The following is a 21,482-nucleotide window of genomic DNA, read 5'->3' on the forward strand; positions in this document are numbered from 1 at the left end:
TATGATCTATCTAAATTTAATGCTAAATTAGAGTTTTAACCAAAAATTTATGGTCCACTGAACATAGAAAATGATAGAGCTGATTGGGCATCAGTGTACTAAGGACACATTCCTGTTTTTATCCTATAATATTTTCTAATCAGATGAATGGAGCTACGTATCCTGGGAATGTGAGACAATCTTTTGGTGGTGTTGGTAGGAACTTAGCTGACTGCCTCAGTAGATTAGATACCAATCCACTGTTTATATCTGCCACTGGTAATGATGCTAACAGAATAGTATTTGATGATTATTGTAAACACATGGTAAGTTAGATACCAATCCACTGTTTATATCAGCCACTGGTAATGATGCTAACAGAACTGTATTTGATGATTATTGTAAACACATGGTAAGTTAGATACCAATCCACTGTTTATATCAGCCACTGGTAATGATGCTAACAGAACTGTATTTGATGATTATTGTAAACACATGGTAAGTTAGATACCAATCCACTGTTTATATCAGCCACTGGTAATGATGCTAACAGAAGAGTATTTGATGATTATTGTAAACACATGGTAAGTTAGATACCAATCCACTGTTTATATCAGCCCCTGGTAATGATGCTAACAGAACTGTATTTGATGATTATTGTAAACACATGGTAAGTTAGATACCAATCCACTGTTTATATCAGCCACTGGTAATGATGCTAACAGAACTGTATTTGATGATTATTGTAAACACATGGTAAGTTAGATACCAATCCACTGTTTATATCAGCCACTGGTAATGATGCTAACAGAACTGTATTTGTTGATTTTTGTAAACACATGGTAAGTTAGATACCAATCCACTGTTTATATCAGCCACTGGTAGTGATGCTAACAGAACAGTGTTTGATGATTATTGTAAACACATGGTAAGTTAGATACCAATCCACTGTTTATATCAGCCACTGGTAAGGAGGCTAACAGAACTGTATTTGATGATTTTTGTAAACACATGGTAAGTTAGATACCAATCCACTGTTTAAATCAGCCACTGGTAATGATGCTAACAGAACTGTATTTGATGATTTTTGTAAACACATGGTAAGTTAGATACCAATCCACTGTTTAAATCAGCCACTGGTAATGATGCTAACAGAACTGTATTTGATGATTTTTGTAAACACATGGTAAGTTAGAAACCAATCCACTGTTTATATCAGCCACCAAGGCTGTAACTACCCTTGAAGCAAGTGAGGCAATTGCCACACTAAAATTTTGACACTGATTATTTTTTTTATACATATATGTAAATATAATAGTCATTTGTTGTTCTGTGTCAACCTATAACTTGTCATCATTCCGTTTTGACTATTCTATCTGGATATAACGCAGCATCTCTACGGGTTATGTTTCTCGACTACGTTAACCTAGTAATGATTATCTCTGTACAGATTAATAAAATATAAACAATATGAAACATGCATGGATTAGTTTTTATCCATGTTTTTTTTAACCTTAAAAGTTGAAAGAATATCCCATATTCCAATTTGATATTATTGAGGGATGGTAGAACCTTTAACACAGGATTTTGTTGTTACTTATTCTGGACTACGGAATTTCGTTTCTTTATATTCGGGGTTTATGAATCGGACACCCCCATGCAACCCCTAACCCCTAAATTTATAGATTTTGGAACTAAAATACCACCAACTATTTCCAGAAATAATTTGAAAATACGGAACTACTAAAATAATGTAAATGTCAAAAACTCCATTCCAATTCCCCTTTACCCATATCATATATACCTACTCTAGATAAATCATAAACATGTATCTTATCTCATTCTATACCTAGTTTGTCTACTCTTTGTCAGCATAAAAGCGAGTTTAATATTTTGTAACTGCGACTGTATGATGGTGCTTACAGGAAAGCTTAATTGATCTTAATTCCCTTTTGCAAACAAAACTGTTACCACCGATGCTGCCACCGAATTGCTGATAGAGAAGGAGTTGGAAGAAGACATTGATCATTGTGTTGTTGATAATGTGCTACCTTTAGAAGCACAAAATGCCCTGAAACGACTGAAAACTCGGAAAAGAGCTTGCATGAGTGGCGAAAGAATGTGCGGCCTAGCCATGCTCCATGTTCATAGTGATAAGGATATCAGCAGACCAAATTATGATTCTGAAATGATTATACTGAACCGGCCGTAGACAAATTTGGCAAACTCTACTGAATTGATGTTTGTTCTATGTTCTGGCAGCAGACTCAAATCAGTGATATTTGGATGATTATCTTACATATAAATTTAAATAAAGTTTTTAAAAAATTGGTGTAAGTAAGTCTTAAAAAATGAAAAATTTATATAAAAAGTGTCCAAATTCAAAACATTATCAAACTCTCTAAAAATGCCCAGAATGCAGGATTTTGCACCATTCATTTCATACCCTCCAAAAAAAAATTTCGCCTCACTTGGCTCGGCTCAATTATTTTGCCTCACTAAAATAAGATGCCTAGTTACATGTAGCCTTGGCCACTGGTAATGATGCTAACAGAACTGTATTTGATGATTATTGTAAACACATGGTAAGTTAGATACCAATCCACTGTTTATATCAGCCACTGGTAATGATGCTAACAGAACAGTATTTGATGATTATTGTAAACACATGGTAAGTTAGATACCAATCCACTGTTTATATCAGCCACTGGTAATGATGCTAACAGAACTGTATTTGATGATTATTGTAAACACATGGTAAGTTAGATACCAATCCACTGTTTAAATCAGCCACTGGTAATGATGCTAACAGAACAGTATTTGATGATTATTGTAAACACATGGTAAGTTAGATAATAATCCACTGTTTAAATCAGCCACTGGTAATGATGCTAACAGAACAGTATTTGATGATTATTGTAAACACATGGTAAGTTAGATACCAATCCACTGTTTATATCAGCCACTGGTAATGATGCTAACAGAACAGTATTTGATGATTATTGTAAACACATGGTAAGTTAGATACCAATCCACTGTTTATATCAGCCACTGGTAATGATGCTAACAGAACAGTATTTGATGATTATTGTAAACACATGGTAAGTTAGATACCAATCCACTGTTTATATCAGCCACTGGTAATGATGCTAACAGAACTGTATTTGATGATTATTGTAAACACATGGTAAGTTAGAAACCAATCCACTGTTTATATCAGCCACTGGTAATGATGCTAACAGAACAGTATTTGATGATTATTGTAAACACATGGTTAGTTAACCTAATGTATGTTATTGATTCATCAATTGATTGTTAGTGTTTAACACCATTTTGAGAACACTTAGTTGTATCATTACACCTACTCCTAAAAATGTATATCTCATTCAAACATATTACACATTCCACTTGCAAGTGCACAAAAATATAATATTTTGAAGATGTACAACATAAAATGACATATATTCAGACAGCCCTCCTTGTGATTAGATTCCTTTTCTCAGATTCTATAAGCAATAGCTAGGTCACCTATATTGAAATTTGTGGAATGGAATGATTCTTTAACAGTTGAACAAGTCTGTCAGACAGGGTTCATCTGTCCTTGACCTCATCATGCTCATGGATCAGTAATTTATATTAAGGTTTCATGATTAAGTACATTTCACAGATGCTATAAGCAATAGGTCAGTTGCAGTTAGCTAAAGTTTTTAAGGAGTAAATGTCTGTCTGGCAGTGTTCCTCTGACCTATATAGTGGTTTTGCATTGGTCATTAATTCATTTAAGTTTACATGTATGTTATAATATCTGTAGTAAAACACTGATCTTAAAGACTTTTAACATAAAGTTCAATGATAATCAGTAAAATTGGTGAGACATTCAGCATGTGAACTCTGTTACAGTTGTAATAGCAAAATGTCACTTATGTTTTTTTCCATTTTAGGATCTATCAGGAGTTACCTCTCTTGACAAGTTCAACACTGCCACTTACTGTGCTGTGTTAAGTAGCAATGGTGAACTGATGTTTGGAATAGGAGATATGGATGTCCACAAACAAATTACTCCTGAATATGTGAGTATCTGTACTCAGTTTAAAGTAGGTGATTGTTTAATGTAGGGCAAAATATGCAAGAAGGGGAGTATAATTGATTGATTGTTGGTTGATTAATGTCCAGTGGCAAATATTTCATGCATATTCAGTACAAGAACAAGTTAACAATGAATACAATAGGTAGGTCTTGTAATAATAGAGGCCATCGGGGATGATGGTCGGGGAATATTTGGACTGCCACTGGACTATGAGGGTATTTTGGATAGGGACAGAAATTTTGCCATGCAACAGACCACTTATGGACCCCACAGAGAAATATTGCAAAGGTTATTAACGTACAAAGATTGTGGCACTCTATTTACACAAGGCATCAGATTTAACGTCTCCATTCTGACCAGACGTGGCTGCAAACTTGATACATCCCGCACATCCAAACGGACAACCCACATTGGCAAGCATTTTACTGGCAGTCAGAAGAAGACTAAGTGACCATATTTCCTTTCCCTAGTCACCCTTGAGGGGAGGGGGGTTTGCATATGATAACAATCAAATACTGTAAATTCAGAAATTATTGCAATTTTTGAATCTTGAATGAACAAAATAGTTGTGATTTCTAATTTTCAGGAAAAGCTTCATACAGATATATGTATGCGACATCAGAACACAAGTTCTTAATTTACAGTAACTGAATTACACAACATTTACAACTGGGCTAGAAATTACTGTAGATGCGATTAAGTTTTTAAGAAACAGATATGTTCCTTATCAAGTATACATCACAAGTTAACCTTTACTGGTACATGTATAAGATATGTGGATTTGTATTTAAGAGTATATATCTATTTCATATATATAACCTTTTCTTCACGACCACCAGTATTCAGGTTAAAAAAGCTTTTGAATTAGGTCTATGAGAAGTTAAGGGAGTTCGCTTCTCAGTTTCAAAGTAATTAACTTTTTAATACACTAGTTTATATTGATAGGTGATTAATAAAGGAATCCAAAGAGGAAAAAAAATATATAGGTCACCGTGCTTGTTTTCGAGATATTAACCATTGAAATTATGGCGGGAAAATATTCTCTCTTGACTTTTCATAACTTTATCATTGACAAGTTGAAGTTCTGAAAAACTGTTAATAAGTAATTAAAATTTTATAAGACTTTTACAGATGGCTTATCATTATGCATGTAAAAGATTTACAAAAAGAAAAATGAGGGTCACCGGGCAAATTTTTTCAAGGCATTCAAATGAATAAAACCAGAGGATTCCGAAAATCTGACAAAAAATCCAAAACATGACAAGCCAGCTTCCTTAAAAATATTGAGTTATACTATGCAAATTTATTACCAGGTTAAATTTAATGAATATTTCTACCTAACAAGTTTCATTTGGTATTGACTGCAGTTTCAGAGTTAATTAGTTTTTAAAAAATTCAAATAGTTATGTTGACCTACACCAAGCTCTGTGGCAAGTTTGATATGATGTGTGATACCAGTGTATGAGAAAACTCGTAGTTTAGATTGAAATTTGAAGATTTCATATCATATCATTACCTATCAATATATTTTAATAGATTAGTGGTTTTGAGAAGAACTTAGCATTAGCACCAATGGTTGTATTAGATGGAAATATCTCAACTGATTCAATAGAATATGTGTGTCAAGTTTGTCATAACAACCATGTTCCGGGTAAGTAGACTGAACCATTCCAACGACAAAATTGTGTAATATTGTACCAAAAAATATATAGTCAAACCTGTTTTAAGAGACCACTTAAGGAAGTGGAAAAAAGTGGACTCTTAAGACAGGAGGTCTTTTAATACAAGTTTAATTTATATGAAATGTACTATGGAGGGATCTAAAATCAGTGGTCTTATAACACAGGTGTTTGCTTAATATAGGTGGTCTCTTTAGCAGGTTTTACTGTATATGGATAGATTCTATTTATATTTCACTTAGATTGCTTAGAGAATGAAAAGGTGTTGTTACATTTATATTTCATCCTGCAGTTTCAAAGGTTAATTAAGAAATTAAACACCATTCCTGATTCTAATTCAAGATTCAGAGCATTACATTTACTTACTTTGCCTCTGTGTTCACTTTAGTCTTAAGTGGGATTTGTGAGTCTCAATCTTAAAATATTTTTTAAAGTACAGTTTAAATTAAGGGTTAAAGGGGATGACACACTTAATTTTCTCTAAACGAAATGCTGAATGGCTGTCGTTATGATTAAAGTAAAATTCTGAACAAATGTTATATAAAATTCCTGAGGAGGTCTGAATGGATTTGAAATTGAACTTAAATTTATTGATCTGATAAATAAACATGATAACTATTTATATATAGTTGATAAACATAGCATTCATCAGACATGGCCTCTAATCTCTAAAAGGCCACATGGGGTAAAACACTTAAGCAAAAAAAAATGTTTACCTTGTTGGAAGCTTTTTTTTTTTGCTGAATAATGTAATAACTGGGCTACAAATTGTTAACAAATGTTTCACCTACAAAAGACTCAGCAGTGTCACTGGAATCAAACAAGTTAAAAAGGCCAAATAAGGTACATAGTTATTTTAATAGCACTGGGGATCCCAAATTATTGATTGTTCTCTTTGGAAAGTTGTCAGATGCCTTACCTCTCATCATTATTAACCATTTCTGATTGAATCAGAGAATATTAGACTAGTGATACAGGCTCTTTGCAGTTTCTAGTTTAAGATTTCATCTGACACCAGTAGTACCGACTGTGCAAGGCCCTCATAGGTAGACACAAGCATTTTTTATTTTTCAGTTTGGTATGAACCTACAGATGTTAATAAAGCACATAAACCCTTTTTGACATCAGCAGGGCAAAGGTTAACCTACATTTCTCCGAATTTGAATGAGTTAAGAGTTATATACAGACATTTAACTAACACACTGGATTCACAAATAGGTAAGAAGTTATTAGAGTATGTCATAGGGATTCAGCTTTTTCTCAGAAAATCGAGAATTAAGCGTGTTGTTTCCAGCAGTGGCTGCATTGTCAATAATGTATTAGTTTGTGATTAAACCAGTTTACCTTAGAACTACAAGTATTAGGTCAATGATATCAGGAACCAAGCCAGGCTTCGGGTTGATAAAAGCTCTTTGAATTGTTTGCTGTTTTTTTTTAGCTTGGCATTAATTGATGATCAGTTATTTTGTCTATGGTGTTATGTATGTATTTACACATTTGTCACACACTTTTAAAGGGAAATTAAAAACATTTGTTCAAGATCATGTATAAACTAATACAATGTAACACCATGTAAAAGCAAATCATTGCTTAGAAATAGGCAATATCTTTTACCTACTCTTCAAGGAACTTTATGTCATATTATTAGGTGAGATTCTCCAATTAGTGTAATCCAGGATAATTAAAGATGGGTTTTGCTGTTTTGTTCTGGTATTTTTTGTAAATATTAGCATGAACGACTGAATTTGTCATAGATATATAGAGTTTCTATTGAGCCTTTATGTACTTGTGTCTGCAGGTCATAAAGATGCAGATGTAGTGACTTTAGAAGGAATAATAGATGAAGCTATTTGGCTGTCAAAAGTCATCATTGAGGAAGTACCAGTTGTCTTAGTGACACTAGGAAGACATGGAGTCATGTTGTGTCAGAGGAGTCAGCATCAGAAGTTTCCTGTCAAAGGATACAGACTTGAGGTTAATGTTCATTAAAAGCAAATAAAGTATAAACAGATACAATATACAATTATGGCCCTCTGATACTAGGGTTGACAATTTTGGATATTCACCAACTGAATGTGCCATAATTGTTTTATTATACCGAACGAACAAATTACAATTAAAAGTAAAACATTGTAACAGATTGTGAAAACACTTGCGTTAGAAACTATTTGGTCTCTATTGAAATTTCGCATATGTACAACAAAGGTAAACTCTTTCTGTAAAATATATATGCTAGACTCAGACTCAGATCAACGTCCAGCCTCTAATTGACGTCCGTTCCTCAAATCAACATCCAAATCTCAGTGACGTCTCATTCTCAAATCGACATCCAATCTTTTGATCCTCTGATCATCTTCCAATGTGACAGTCACCTATTGCCAAAACGACGTCTGATCGATCATAGTCTTCCCTAATCGATGCCAAATTACTGCACGTTTATATGTAAATTATTAATAGAAATTAAATGTATAAAACTTTGATTGATTTTTGAACATTCAAATTAGAGATAAAAGATAAGTTTTATTCAGTTTTTTTAGGGTTCTTATAACAACTCAACTTTCAAACAATTACAGACATTGTTTTCAAAGTGAAATAGGTAACAGATGTATCTTTTGCAGAAGATCGATTTCTATCTGGCGCAGCTGCATTGTTATATTATATCATCTCTATAGTTTTGGTGTTTTAAGAAACTTACTGTCTTTATACAATACGAATTACAAATTAATAGTAGACGTATCACAAGGAAAAACAAAGTCAGTCACATATTTTCTACAGAAGCAACTTAACAATACATAAGGACTAGCATAAATATTTCCATCAACTACGCAAGTCAGCCAAACATTTCTCATGTTTTGGATCTTCGCTTATTTCTTATTTTCCATTGTGGTTTTTTTTGTGTTTCTTTTTTCTCTTCAAAACATATCCTTCATTTTGAATAATTTTGTCATGTTGGGTTGTTTGTTGAAAACATCAACGATGTTGTTGAATAAAGTTATGACATCATTGCAGCAAATCCACAAAATGGACGTCGATTAGGAAAGCCAAAAATTGGACGTCCATTTGAGAACAACAAAAAATGATTTGATTTGGAATATAAAAAAACAACAGCGAAATAAAACGATAACACATGATTTCATATTAGCAAATCAAATTATCACTCTATATAGTGGAGTGACAGATCAAGAAAAAGGTGCTTATTTTACGACTTTAATGGACCAGTATACCTGCAGGCTAAAAACGATTTTTTGCAAAACCAATACCCTAAGCTGACTTTTTTGCCCGGTCGTAGACATTTCATGCGGTGCAGTTTTTTATAAAATGAAAAGAAAAAAAACATTTGATAATTTTTTTAAATTTCAAGATAGGAAAAAAATTGAAATGTGTTACTTTTTTTTTTGTCTTTTCACATATGATCTGGCATTTTATTCAGACTTTAATGTTATTCATAATGTAAAACTAGAATTCCTTATTTTTTTTTCTAAATTTTGTCCATTTTCACTCAGTTTAGAGAATGCTCACTCTGTATTATTTTAACGAAGTGGTTTCAACATTTGTAAATTTAGATTACGTTGATAATTTCATGATTTTCTGAATTTAAATGTTTTAAACTTCCTATTGTAAAGTTTTGAAGCCATTCCAAGTCAGTATATCTTATAAATTAACTTTAATGCGGATTTTAAACTTTGCATTATAGTTCAATGAATATGACATGGACCTCCTTGTTATTCTGATGCTCTTTGAAAGATTGTAGTAATGTTTCTAAACTTCTGTCGACAAACTGCGGAAAGTCCTGGCAATAAAAGAATGTATACTTGCTTCAAACATAAACCTGTTAACCCAATTTCGTCTTGCCTCGGCATTGCAATTAAACCATGAGTTTGGCTCTAAAATCTTTATTGAAAACTCTCATGGTTTTTGTGCATCCTATTCTGAAGTACATAGATATCGGACTAGTTTAGCAAATTTGGAAATAGACAGAATCCAAGTCATGTCCTATGTACCTAATGGGTTTGCTGTATTTAGAAAAGGTGGTCGTATTATAAGGAGGGAGACGAAAATATTGACTTAAAGGCTGAAACAATCGATGGTAAAAATATTTTTCACTCCATGCTAGAGTTGTATTTCAGTATCAAAACGAATCATCAAACGGCCACATGAGTTCCATAAGGATTAACGGGGACTAGAAAGATCTTTGACATTGAATGATTCGAATACCAATCTTATGGCATGTTTACCTTTCGACAAGCCAACAGAAAGGTATGGACCTCCTCGTTTTTTTCTAATGTTTATGGGAAGATTGTGTCTTGTTTCATTGAAAACCGAGATATATCTGGCCTGTCTTTGGTATTTCTGCGACTTCTTTCGAGACAAAACTTAGATTCAATTCCATTTTCTACAGAAAGCACTGAACAAATTGTTCCATTTTGGACCGGTTCTTACAAAAGGCTAAATCTGAAATTTCGTCTGTAGCCTTTGCTCCGGTTATAGATGCCAAGCTTAGCAACATGGCAATAGTATTTACAACTATGAAACAATGTTTAGATATGTCATTACGTGCTGGTCAACAATGTGTTGTGCAAACATTTAACAATTAATTGTATGATGCTGCCCAAATGTAAAATGGTCTATTGCAGACGCGTTCGAGGATGAATATTGGTATACGAGGCTAGCTCTCATGGCTCTTTTGTTTAATTTAAAAGCACTCTTCAAATTGTGTACAGACGAGAATCATTTAATTAATATTGAACCAAATGTATGTCACAGTTCACATTTGCTGAAACACCCAAAAGCGCTGAAGGTATTGCAGATTTTTTTTTCTAATCTTAAAGAACATATGTTGCCATTGTTTGAAGAATTCAGAAAACACTTGTAAACTATCACCAACCTTCCCATTTTGGGATATGTTTCTTCGTTGAGATATTGTTACAGAACATTAGGGCTGAACAGAATGGGTAGTGGGTTTTACATTTACAAATGGTAACTGCAATGTTTTGATGCCTTTTCATAACCAATCGGACGAACTATGCTAGGTGGACACCAGCCTACATATTGGATATGTCTGAAACGGTAAAATCTGTTTTTATGTCAGGTGAGCTTTCAATCAAACATAAACATGCAGCCTTCAATAGTATCCGGAGTGATATGGCTACAGAGAAAACTATTATTAAAGATTCTAAAGGTTGTAGAGGCATCATAGGACTGACAAGGAAAACACCGCTGTACTTCGATGAATGCTTACAAGACACATCCTTGCGCATTTTAGTTCTGAAATGAGATCAAGATGATCGGGATTAGCCACAGATGCAGAAATTGAACACGAAGAAAACAAACCAACGGCAATGACACGAGACAAGAAGAATCTCTCTGATGTGATAGGGTATATGCATTCAAATATGACCAATCCATTTAACGTTACCGAACATCCTTAGCAATTGATAAATATTTCTACAGAAATGAAAGCCTCAATTAATGTTCATGATTCTTTTCTTAAATCTCTTGAACGTGGCAACCAGATGGTCAAATCTTTTGTGGAAGGCTGCTCTAATGAGTCTAAAACCCATGCTTTCTACAGTCCTATGTCTAGGTCTCCTCTCAATACTTTTGATGATACGACCAAGATCTTAAACTCAAGTGTAAATCAGGTGACTTTGTTGAGGCACATATAAACCCAGTAGAATTAGTTCGTCGTGCTTTTGTTCTTGCTAATGTTCGTGAGAATGTGTCTATAGTCAGGATGTTGGCATATCCTATTGGTCCCATACCTTCAGCTCTGTTCCATGATGATGGTACCATGTGCAAATGTTGTAAATCTGATATAATTCATCTCCTTGAAGAGGACATTTGCTCTTCTTTCAATCTTCCAAGTTATGATTATATTAATCAAAGGTACCAGGCTTATAATTTGATATGCAAGACGTGCATTTCGTCTACATAAGACTCATCAGTGACGCTCAGATCAAAATAGTTGGAAAGCCAAACAAGCATAAAGTTGAAGAGCATTGAGGACAAAATTCCAAAAAGTTGTGCCAAATCTGATAAGTTTTCAAACGGGAGATTAGAAATCGCCATTAACATTGGAAGTGCATTTATCGCCTCATTGTATGATCTGAATGGAAAGTTCCGGTATCTGCATGACGATCTAAACAAGCTAAGGGCAGAGATTGCCGCCACAAAGGATGCTAGTCTTGTTAAAATTCCCCCATGTGAAAACATGTTTTTATAGCACATCTCACGTGCAATGCTTCAAACACAAGTTTGGATAAACTCTCATATTGCTAAACCAGCGATCATACTTTCCAAAGACTCTGGTTGGTAAGAGTGTAAAAACAGTTTGCTCTCGATTTTCGTAGAGGGACCTATGTCAGTAGATTTCCTTCAAGACCTTGTTTGTACGTATACGGGCAAGGAAAACAGCTTGCAATAACAACTGTGTGTGCAACCAACAGAAATCCACGTATACCAATATTTGTTCATGTGAAGGATCTGATGGTTGTAGAAATTATTTAACTCATTGAGCAATTGACGACGATAAAAACGATGACTGATATCAGGTTTTCGAAAGTTGTCATGCCCTTTGTTTGTTAGAATACCCCATAAAACTACTCTTTCTAAGGGGTCCATGTGTGCTTTTGTAAGGCAAGGACACCTAGAACCTAAAAGTTCATAGAGCTAGAATATACGCTGAAACTTTAGTCCATCATTAAACTTATTTGATTTAATTGCCTTGTGAAATATTTGTGACTGGCAATAAATATACATCAAAGCAAAAACCAAATTGACTTCGATTCTTTATAAAAAAAGAAATTTATCTTAAGAAGTACATGCCATGTAAAAAAAAAAGGAATTGAGAATTTGAGATTCGGTTGTTCCATCTTCTATTTTGTTGCTAGTCTGAATTCCCTTTAAAATGTGCATTTGGTGGTTTCATTATTTTCAAATTAAGTTGAAAATGAAGTGTCACAGTTTATTTCATTATAAATTTCTTGTTTAGTAACAATTCAATTATTATTTGGAGACTTTTTATAAGCTCTTGTGAAATAAATTGACAATAGTGAAAAACTCAATCACTAACCTTAAACCTTATTTTTTTTAAAATTGCACCATATTTCAATTCTACGACCAGGCAAAAATTAAAGAATAAACATTTCTCTTTCCAAAATGTCATAATTTAGCCTGCAGGTAGGGTGGTCCATTAAAGTTGAAAAATTGTTGGCATGGTCACTCCACTAATAATGTAAGGTATCATAATAGATATATTCTACTGTATGTAAATATTGATAGTAAAATCAACATTTGATTGGTTGAGACAATTATACTTTACATTGAACAAATCTTCATATGCCCCTCTGAGTATCATATTACCCTCTCTTGTAACATGCCAACTCAGTGACTTCTGAAGATAAAGGGGAGCTGGTAGTGTTAGTCCACTTAAACAGTTCAACCTAGTTTTTCATCAAAATACCAGCCTTACAAAGAATAAATGATGTTTATCTTCTTTTTGTACGAGTTCATTTCCTACAGAAAATTGCTCAATAAAATGTTTTCAAAGTATTTGTTTTCTTTTTTTTTTGTAGCATTCTGACAAAATGACAGCAGATATTTTCCCAGCATTTAATGCAGGATATCCTCCAGAGAATATTGTCAGTGTATCTGGAGCTGGAGATTGGTATGTACTAAAAGGAGAAACAACAGATGTAATGTTTTATCATATTATATTGTTGCACACACTTTTCAAAAGCAAACAAACTGTATCATAAAATTAAAGTTATACATACACATTAGAGTGTTTTATGTTTTCTCAGGTTGAAACATATTTATTAAAACAGATTTACAAGCTTTTAGTTTTTAACATTTAATTGCTGTATATTGAATAAGGCAAAATAGAATGTGTGGTTCAAGGTTATATTGCGTGTAACTATGTTGTATTATAAACCCTCACACAAATTGAACAGTTTTAAAGATGGATAGAACAACAAAGATGTCTGATGAAGATTCATAGCCTGACTGGTTTCTATGGAAGACTGGATAACTTTTATCTGCTGAATACCGAGTCTATATAAATATGATGCAACTATTAATCCATTGACTGCCTCGGAAGAAGGTCGGGAAAGGACCTTAATTATTCAGGCTATGAATCATCGATAGGTGTTGTTTATTATGTGTTTTGGCTTTATATTTCAAATGCTAAAAACATTTCAGCTTATTCAGGTTATTTATATTGCTTCAAGTAAAAAGAATTTCATTCTGTTTTTAGAGACCTCCTATATTGATTTATCATTATTATAGAATAGAATAGAATAGAATATCTTTTATTTCCATAAGAGGTACCCTCAAGGGGCATAGTGCATATACATATATGACAATATAAAGTTACAATTACAATTACAATAAAGCATAACAACAAAACAGTATGCTAATATTAGACATTATAAATATTGCTAACAGTATCCCAGTGTTATATAATAAATGTTTACTCAAGGCAGGTGTTTTGATAAGAAATAGCCAAGTTGTTTCAAAATATTAATAGACTCACAGTTTTTAAAATAGCCAAATAAATTTATTGACCATATCCAAGGAGTAAAATTTTTTACATTCTTTAAATATCAGATCAAATAACAGGTCTCTATCCTTAGAGTATACAGGACATTCTATAAGAAAATGAAGTTCATCTTCCACTTTATTTAAATCGCATTTAACACAAATTCTTTGATGAACTTCTAATTTGGAATATCTCCCAGTTTCAATTTTGAGTCTATGAGATGAAATCCTGAATTTGGTGATAGCTTTTCTCAGATCAAAATTATTCAAGATATCTAAATAATTTTCTTTACAAAATTTAAATTGACAATATGTTCTTAGTTTTCCTTGGCTATTTTGGCTATAAGCATTCTCCCAAGATTTAACATATGATACTTTTAAACAATTTTAAAAGTAAACATTTTCTGAATTTGTATTTACTAAAATTAATAAAGTTACTAGGCAGATCAATAATTTTACATAGGTGTCTGACACTGCTATACCAAGTATTGTGATTTTTATCATCTAAATCTTTAGAGGTTTGTAAAGCTTTATATAATAAAGAGTCCTCAGGCATATTTTCAATTCTAAAATAATAATTCAGTAAGTTTTTCACAATACTAATATAAATAGGAAATCTACCCAGGTCAGTACTAAATACTTGTAGTCTGTACACATTCCAGTTCAACTTGCTGAAGAGTAAATTTTTCATTGATAAGTCTACCTTGCTTGTTAAATACTAACATTTTTGTTTTATTGGTGTTTATGTTTAAGCACCAGTCAGAACAAAACTTATCAACATTTTTTAATTTAGATTGAAGACCATATGATGTGGTAGAGAGCAAAACAATATCATCTGCATACATTAAACAATTAATATTAGTATCAGCAACATTATCAATATATGATGGAAAGTCATTTATAAAAATTTTGAAAAGATTAGGGCTTAGGTTATCACCTTGTCGAACCCCTAATTTAACTCTACATGTAAATGAGTCAGTTAAATTTTTCCCAGCTTTTACACAAGTTGAGCTAACATTGTACATGTTCTTTATAATGTTGTAAAAATTCCCTCCTAATCCTATCTGTAATAGTTTATATTTAATACCACTATGTATCACTGAATCAAACGCCTTTTTAAAATCTATAAAACAGGCATACAATATTTCACCTGTGGAAAGTACCGAGTCAATCAGATTTTTAAGCAAAAACATATGATCAGATGTTCTTGACTTTTTAACAAAGCCAATTTGAAACTCAGTAATTAGACTGTTTTGTAATAAATATTTGTCAAGTCTATCATTTAAGATTGTATTAAAAAGTTTACCAATTGCACATGTAATTGAGATGCCTCTGTAGTTTGAGTCCCCTGACTCGACCTGCAAATATTATTTTTTAGGACTTTTGAAAATTGCTTACCTATATATACCTTCATGAAATTATAAAAGGCCTATTTTCCAGAAAATAAATCATACATGTACATCATTCAATTCCTTGTTCATTTAATCTATGACTATGTAACTGATATTCTTGTTTTAAATATTCCCTTGAAACAGAAAAGAAGGCTTTTTTTCTAAAGCTGATTTCAGGTGGATTCTTAAGTCTTTAGTTTGCCTTAACCAAATGCTATAAAACTTTTACACAATACTTATTACAACTAAACTCAAGTACAAATTTAGGTAGTGTACCATTCATCAGATTGACCCTTTATAACTTTATATGACGGGAAAAGGTGGTGGTGGGTGGTGCATCATCTGTGTCCCATGGACACATTCACCGATTATTTTGGATAATTATATAAAGATATTGTCATGTTGTGCAATAAAAGGTCAATAAATTAAAATTTCATGGTATAAATTTAATTAGGTTTTCATAATTTAAAGCAAAGTAATGCAAGTATGCACATTTAGTGATTGGTAGAGTCTTATGTATCTATAATTAATTTATTTTTTTATATATGATCCATCTCTTTGCAGTTTGGCAGCAACAATGATCAGTGGAATAGTTCATGGTCATGACCCAGACCTCTGTGTCAAGGCCGGATTAATGGCAGCTCAGATGTCATTGAAATCTTATCAAGCAGTTCCTCCAAATATAAGTCCAAAAAAAATAAACTTGGACAGGGTGAAAATTTGGGCACCATGGCAACCACAGAGGGTGAAACAACTTTAAAAAGAAATTGCATTTGGCATTGAAATGAAAGTAAACCAAAGTTTTTTTCCTGTGTGCAATGAATTTGTATGATGACAGCATCAATATCAGTTGAAAAGGAACAGAACCACTTTAATATGAGAAGTGGATTTTGGTATGCAGCCGCATTCATTAAAAAGTAACATGTTGCAAATTGGAGGATATATATTTACCTGTTTTCTATAAAGTGACAGAATACCTGAAAATGGAAGTGTAATTTTTTATTCTTAAAAATTTGTCTACCTCACCAAATTAAATTTACCCTTGCCATTTACAGATTTTAATGTGAAAAAATTACATGAATTGTTCATTGTCAAACTCAACTGAATTTCAGGGAGAAATATAACAATTTATAGCATTAAAAGTATTAAGGTCTAATATACAATCAGAACAAGCCATTATCTAAACTCCTGGGTTTATTGATAAGATCATGTAAGCTTCAGTTGGCAAATTGTCAGTTTCGACCCATGAAAAGGTGTGCTGGTCAAATTTCTATTACTCAGGATTTTATAAGGTTTACATGTTTATAATTTGTTAATTTTTCAATATTAGTCAAAGGGTACAAGATTTTACATATCATGTATACGTTAATGGTAATTAGATTTTCAATATGAAATAACATGTTGTATATATGCTGTTTGTGTGAAGTAATTAGTGATAATATCTACATATACTGTTGTGATTAAATCACAAAAACCTTTGTAATACGGATTTTTTGTGTTATTAAAATTTGCTGTTACAAAATATTAGAAATTATTATAAATTAAGGAATGTATCTCCCTCATGCAAAGCTCTGATTCCTTTCACGAATTTGGCTATACTTTTTTGACCTTTTGGATTATAGCTCTTCATCTTTTATATAAGCTTTGGATTTCAAATATTTTGGCCACGAGCATCACTGAAGAGACATATATTGTCGAAATGCGCATCTGGTGCAACAAAATTGGTACCGTTGATTTTATTACTACCACTGGGTCGATGCCTCTGCTGGTGGACTATTAGTCCCCGAGGGTATCACCAGCCCAGTAGCCAGTACTTCGGTACTGGCATGAAAATACGGATTTTTTGTGTTATTAAAATTTGCTGTTACAAAATATTAGAAATTATTATAAATTAAGGAATGTATCTCCCTCATGCAAAGCTCTGATTCCTTTCACGAATTTGGCTATACTTTTTTGACCTTTTGGATTATAGCTCTTCATCTTTTATATAAGCTTTGGATTTCAAATATTTTGGCCACGAGCATCACTGAAGAGACATATATTGTCGAAATGCGCATCTGGTGCAACAAAATTGGTACCGTTGATTTTATTACTACCACTGGGTCGATGCCTCTGCTGGTGGACTATTAGTCCCCGAGGGTATCACCAGCCCAGTAGCCAGTACTTCGGTACTGGCATGAAAATACGGATTTTTTGTGTTATTAAAATTTGCTGTTACAAAATATTAGAAATTATTATAAATTAAGGAATGTATCTCCCTCATGCAAAGCTCTGATTCCTTTCACGAATTTGGCTATACTTTTTTGACCTTTTGGATTATAGCTCTTCATCTTTTATATAAGCTTTGGATTTCAAATATTTTGGCCACGAGCATCACTGAAGAGACATATATTGTCGAAATGCGCATCTGGTGCAACAAAATTGGTACCGTTGATTTTTTTACTACCACTGGGTCGATGCCTCTGCTGGTGGACTATTAGTCCCCGAGGGTATCACCAGCCCAGTAGCCAGTACTTCGGTACTGGCATGAAAATACGGATTTTTTGTGTTATTAAAATTTGCTGTTACAAAATATTAGAAATTATTATAAATTAAGGAATGTATCTCCCTCATGCAAAGCTCTGATTCCTTTCACGAATTTGGCTATACTTTTTTGACCTTTTGGATTATAGCTCTTCATCTTTTATATAAGCTTTGGATTTCAAATATTTTGGCCACGAGCATCACTGAAGAGACATATATTGTCGAAATGCGCATCTGGTGCAACAAAATTGGTACCGTTGATTTTATTGTGAAGGCTATGACATCTTTTTTTTAATGTCTACAATTGAAAGGCAGTAATGGCATTTAATAGGCTGGTTTATGTTATTCAAATGTTTTTCTAAACATTATTGTTTACTGATGTAGGTCAAACCTTTGTAATTGTTTAGATTTTTATAAAATATTTGAAATACATTTTTGTGATAGTTTGCTACCTGTGATTTCTTTAAAGAAATTAGGTTTTCAATGTAGCTCTTATACAATGCCACATCATTTAATTTGTTCAGGTGTCTTAAAAGACTTCTTCAACTACTAATGGAATCAGCCTAACTTGTTAAAGTGACACATTAAACAGGACCAAAAAAAATATTTTGATGATTAAGAATTTTACTTTTTAATTACACACAACTGAAGAACATATTTAACATAAGTCTTGCTATAAATAAATCTTTTATTTGTTTGAAACAGTAAGTTCATGAGGAATTATTTCCATAATTTTACCATTCTATACTCTTTTTATGGACTTTAGATGATCTACAGCTTGACATATTGTTCAAGACAGTATGTTGCCCATTAGGTGTCTTATGGTTAAGGGTTTTTCTGTTGCTGATATATTCCCCATATCTTCATTTTGAATTTCTTCAAATACACTGTTTGTTAAATTAGTTTTAAGGATGTACTTAGGTGAGGTTAGGTAAAACTTAAGAAATTAAGAAATTAAAATTGATGCACTAAGCTGGTAGAGCATCAATTAAGGATAAAGATAAGCTAAAAATATTGATAGGTCATGGACCTCCTTTTCAAGATATTTGAGATTGAAAATATGGCGGGAAAAGGCTGACTCAGACTTTTACCTTATATTTGCATTGGTATTATTTGGGTCTCAAAACAAAAGAAAGAAAATTAAGAATCTTCTAAAATTTTGGTAAATGACCTTTCATGAGCTATTAAGTCTTATATGAAAAAATAAATGGGTGTTATGGGGCAAAATATTTTACAGTGTATAGTATGGAAAAACACCAAGGAGTCTGAATATTTGACACAAATTCCAATACTTCACCTAAGTACATCCTTAAGGGTACTGGGTATCACAGTATCTCTATGTTATATTGTAGCTTTGATTATTTTGATTATTTAGATGGTTCTTCCTGTTGCCATATTATTTTTATTGGGGATTGATTTTAATATTTCTTATTTATCTTTTTGCTAGCATACTTTCAGTTTTCCTTATCAACTAATTTTATGTGATTATATTCAATTGTTTCTGTAATTTCTTATATTAATTTATAAAACCTTTCTCAATTTTTAGCTCACCTGGCCTTAAATGTTTTTTGCAATTTATCTGGTAAAAGTATTATTCATAAATAGAAATGGTAAACAGTGTAAAAGATGAGCAATACATGTAGAAGATATTCCAAAATGGTTAAAATGCCAATATGACCAAACCATAAAAAGACTCCTGAAGGAGTTGTTGCCCTTGCATGTTGTTTTTTCCCCTCAGTTTTACCTCCTTTTTTTATAAAATATAAAAAAAAAGTATTTAGAGAGAAATTGTTAGCCTCAAAAAAGCCTCAAGCAATACTAGATCATCATAAAAGATGTATTGATCATGATTTATATGCTCTATCTTTTGAGCAAAACAAACTCTTTAGAGCCTCTAATTTGGCTTTTTTACTAGCTATAAAACAGCCTGGTAAAGTTAACTAGCTACTCTTTCAACATCTTTTACCTAATATCTTATCTAATACATGGATGCATTGTTCTATGATCATATTTTGTATTCAAACTACCTATAGCTCTATAATATTTTCATTTTACTAATTATGTAAATGTTTATTGTACCAAGGTTATCAAGAAAATCTCAAGTCCACTATAAAGTCATTTGTGTCAATAATCCTTAAGATTTATTTTTTTAAATTTTCTTTCAAACTACTAGACCAATTTCAACTTTTTCTAAGCAGAATCATATTGAGAATCAACCTGACAGAAAGCATGTTGCCCAGACTAAACTCTTACCATGATGTAATTGATGGGTGTTTTTGTCTTTATTATCGTTTTATTTTCTTGAAAGTTTAATAGATAAAATCAACTACTTATATGATTGTTATTGGCTTTAGATAGTGGTTTTTTTTCTTCCATTTTTAGCAATTATCTTAAAATCTAGAATACATGGAGTGAAAAGGAAACAACAAAAATGACCAGCAAAAATAAGTAACATAACCAGGTTGTCTATCACCTTCTTTTGGGGTAATTATTGCACTTTTATGACATTTTTTGTGTTCTTTGCAATTTTCTTTGAAGTATAATAGATAAAGACAAACTTTTGCCGCATTTTTGCGCCTGTCCCAAGTCAGGAGCCTCTGGCCTTTGTTTGTCTTGTATTATTTTAATTTTAGTTTCTTGTGTACAATTTGGAAATTAGTATGGCGTTCATTATCACTGAACTAGTATATATTTGTTTAGGGGCCAGTTGAAGGACGCCTCCAGGTGCGGGAATTTCTCGCTACATTGAAGACCTGTTGGTGACCTGCTGTTGTTTTTTTCTATGGTTGGGTTGTTGTCTCTTTGGCACATTCCCCATTTCCATTCTCAATTTTATGTTTTCTATAAAAAAAATAATCTGCAAATAAAATTCTACAAATATGTCAACATAGTTGTTAAAGCTTATGATATAAGGTCTTACAGTGAAACCCCTATTGGTAGCTGTCAATGATATTAAGCAGACAGTTGAATTAGCATTTTTTTGAAGATTATTTAGAAAAATCTCCATTAGTCATGCATCATTGACTCTCAAAGTTTTTGCATATATGTAATTTTGTTAAATTGTCATTTTGATTTTGATTATGATTATATTTTTTTTTAAGTATATGATATGAGACGATTTATCAATAATAAGCTATGTATAACATATGTTTATAATATTGTATTATTGAAAGATGAAACATAATAAATTACACATTATGGAATATAAGTTTCACAGACAAAATAGTATTCAATTTCTTTGTTTATGTCCATCCATATATATCAATGAAAGAAATATTGTAATCA

At 32.3% G+C, this 21,482-nt stretch overlaps 1 protein-coding gene across 1 annotated transcript in view; it reads left to right on the forward strand.

Annotated features, from left to right (window-relative positions):
* LOC139498623 (uncharacterized) overlaps nt 1-17,128 on the forward strand; it is a 46,943-nt gene extending 29,815 nt beyond the window's left edge. The window contains exons 13-19 of the mRNA XM_071287099.1: nt 144-305; nt 3,921-4,049; nt 5,603-5,717; nt 6,820-6,963; nt 7,544-7,719; nt 13,320-13,411; nt 16,239-17,128. Coding sequence (XP_071143200.1) covers nt 144-305; nt 3,921-4,049; nt 5,603-5,717; nt 6,820-6,963; nt 7,544-7,719; nt 13,320-13,411; nt 16,239-16,434 — 1,014 coding nt within the window. The 3' untranslated portion in view covers nt 16,435-17,128. The remainder of the gene's footprint in view (nt 1-143; nt 306-3,920; nt 4,050-5,602; nt 5,718-6,819; nt 6,964-7,543; nt 7,720-13,319; nt 13,412-16,238) is intronic.
* Nucleotides 17,129-21,482: the final 4,354 nt, after the last annotated feature.

The sequence above is a fragment of the Mytilus edulis genome, chromosome 12 (assembly GCF_963676685.1).
Source record: "Mytilus edulis chromosome 12, xbMytEdul2.2, whole genome shotgun sequence".
In the NCBI taxonomy this organism is placed as follows: domain Eukaryota; kingdom Metazoa; phylum Mollusca; class Bivalvia; order Mytilida; family Mytilidae; genus Mytilus; species Mytilus edulis.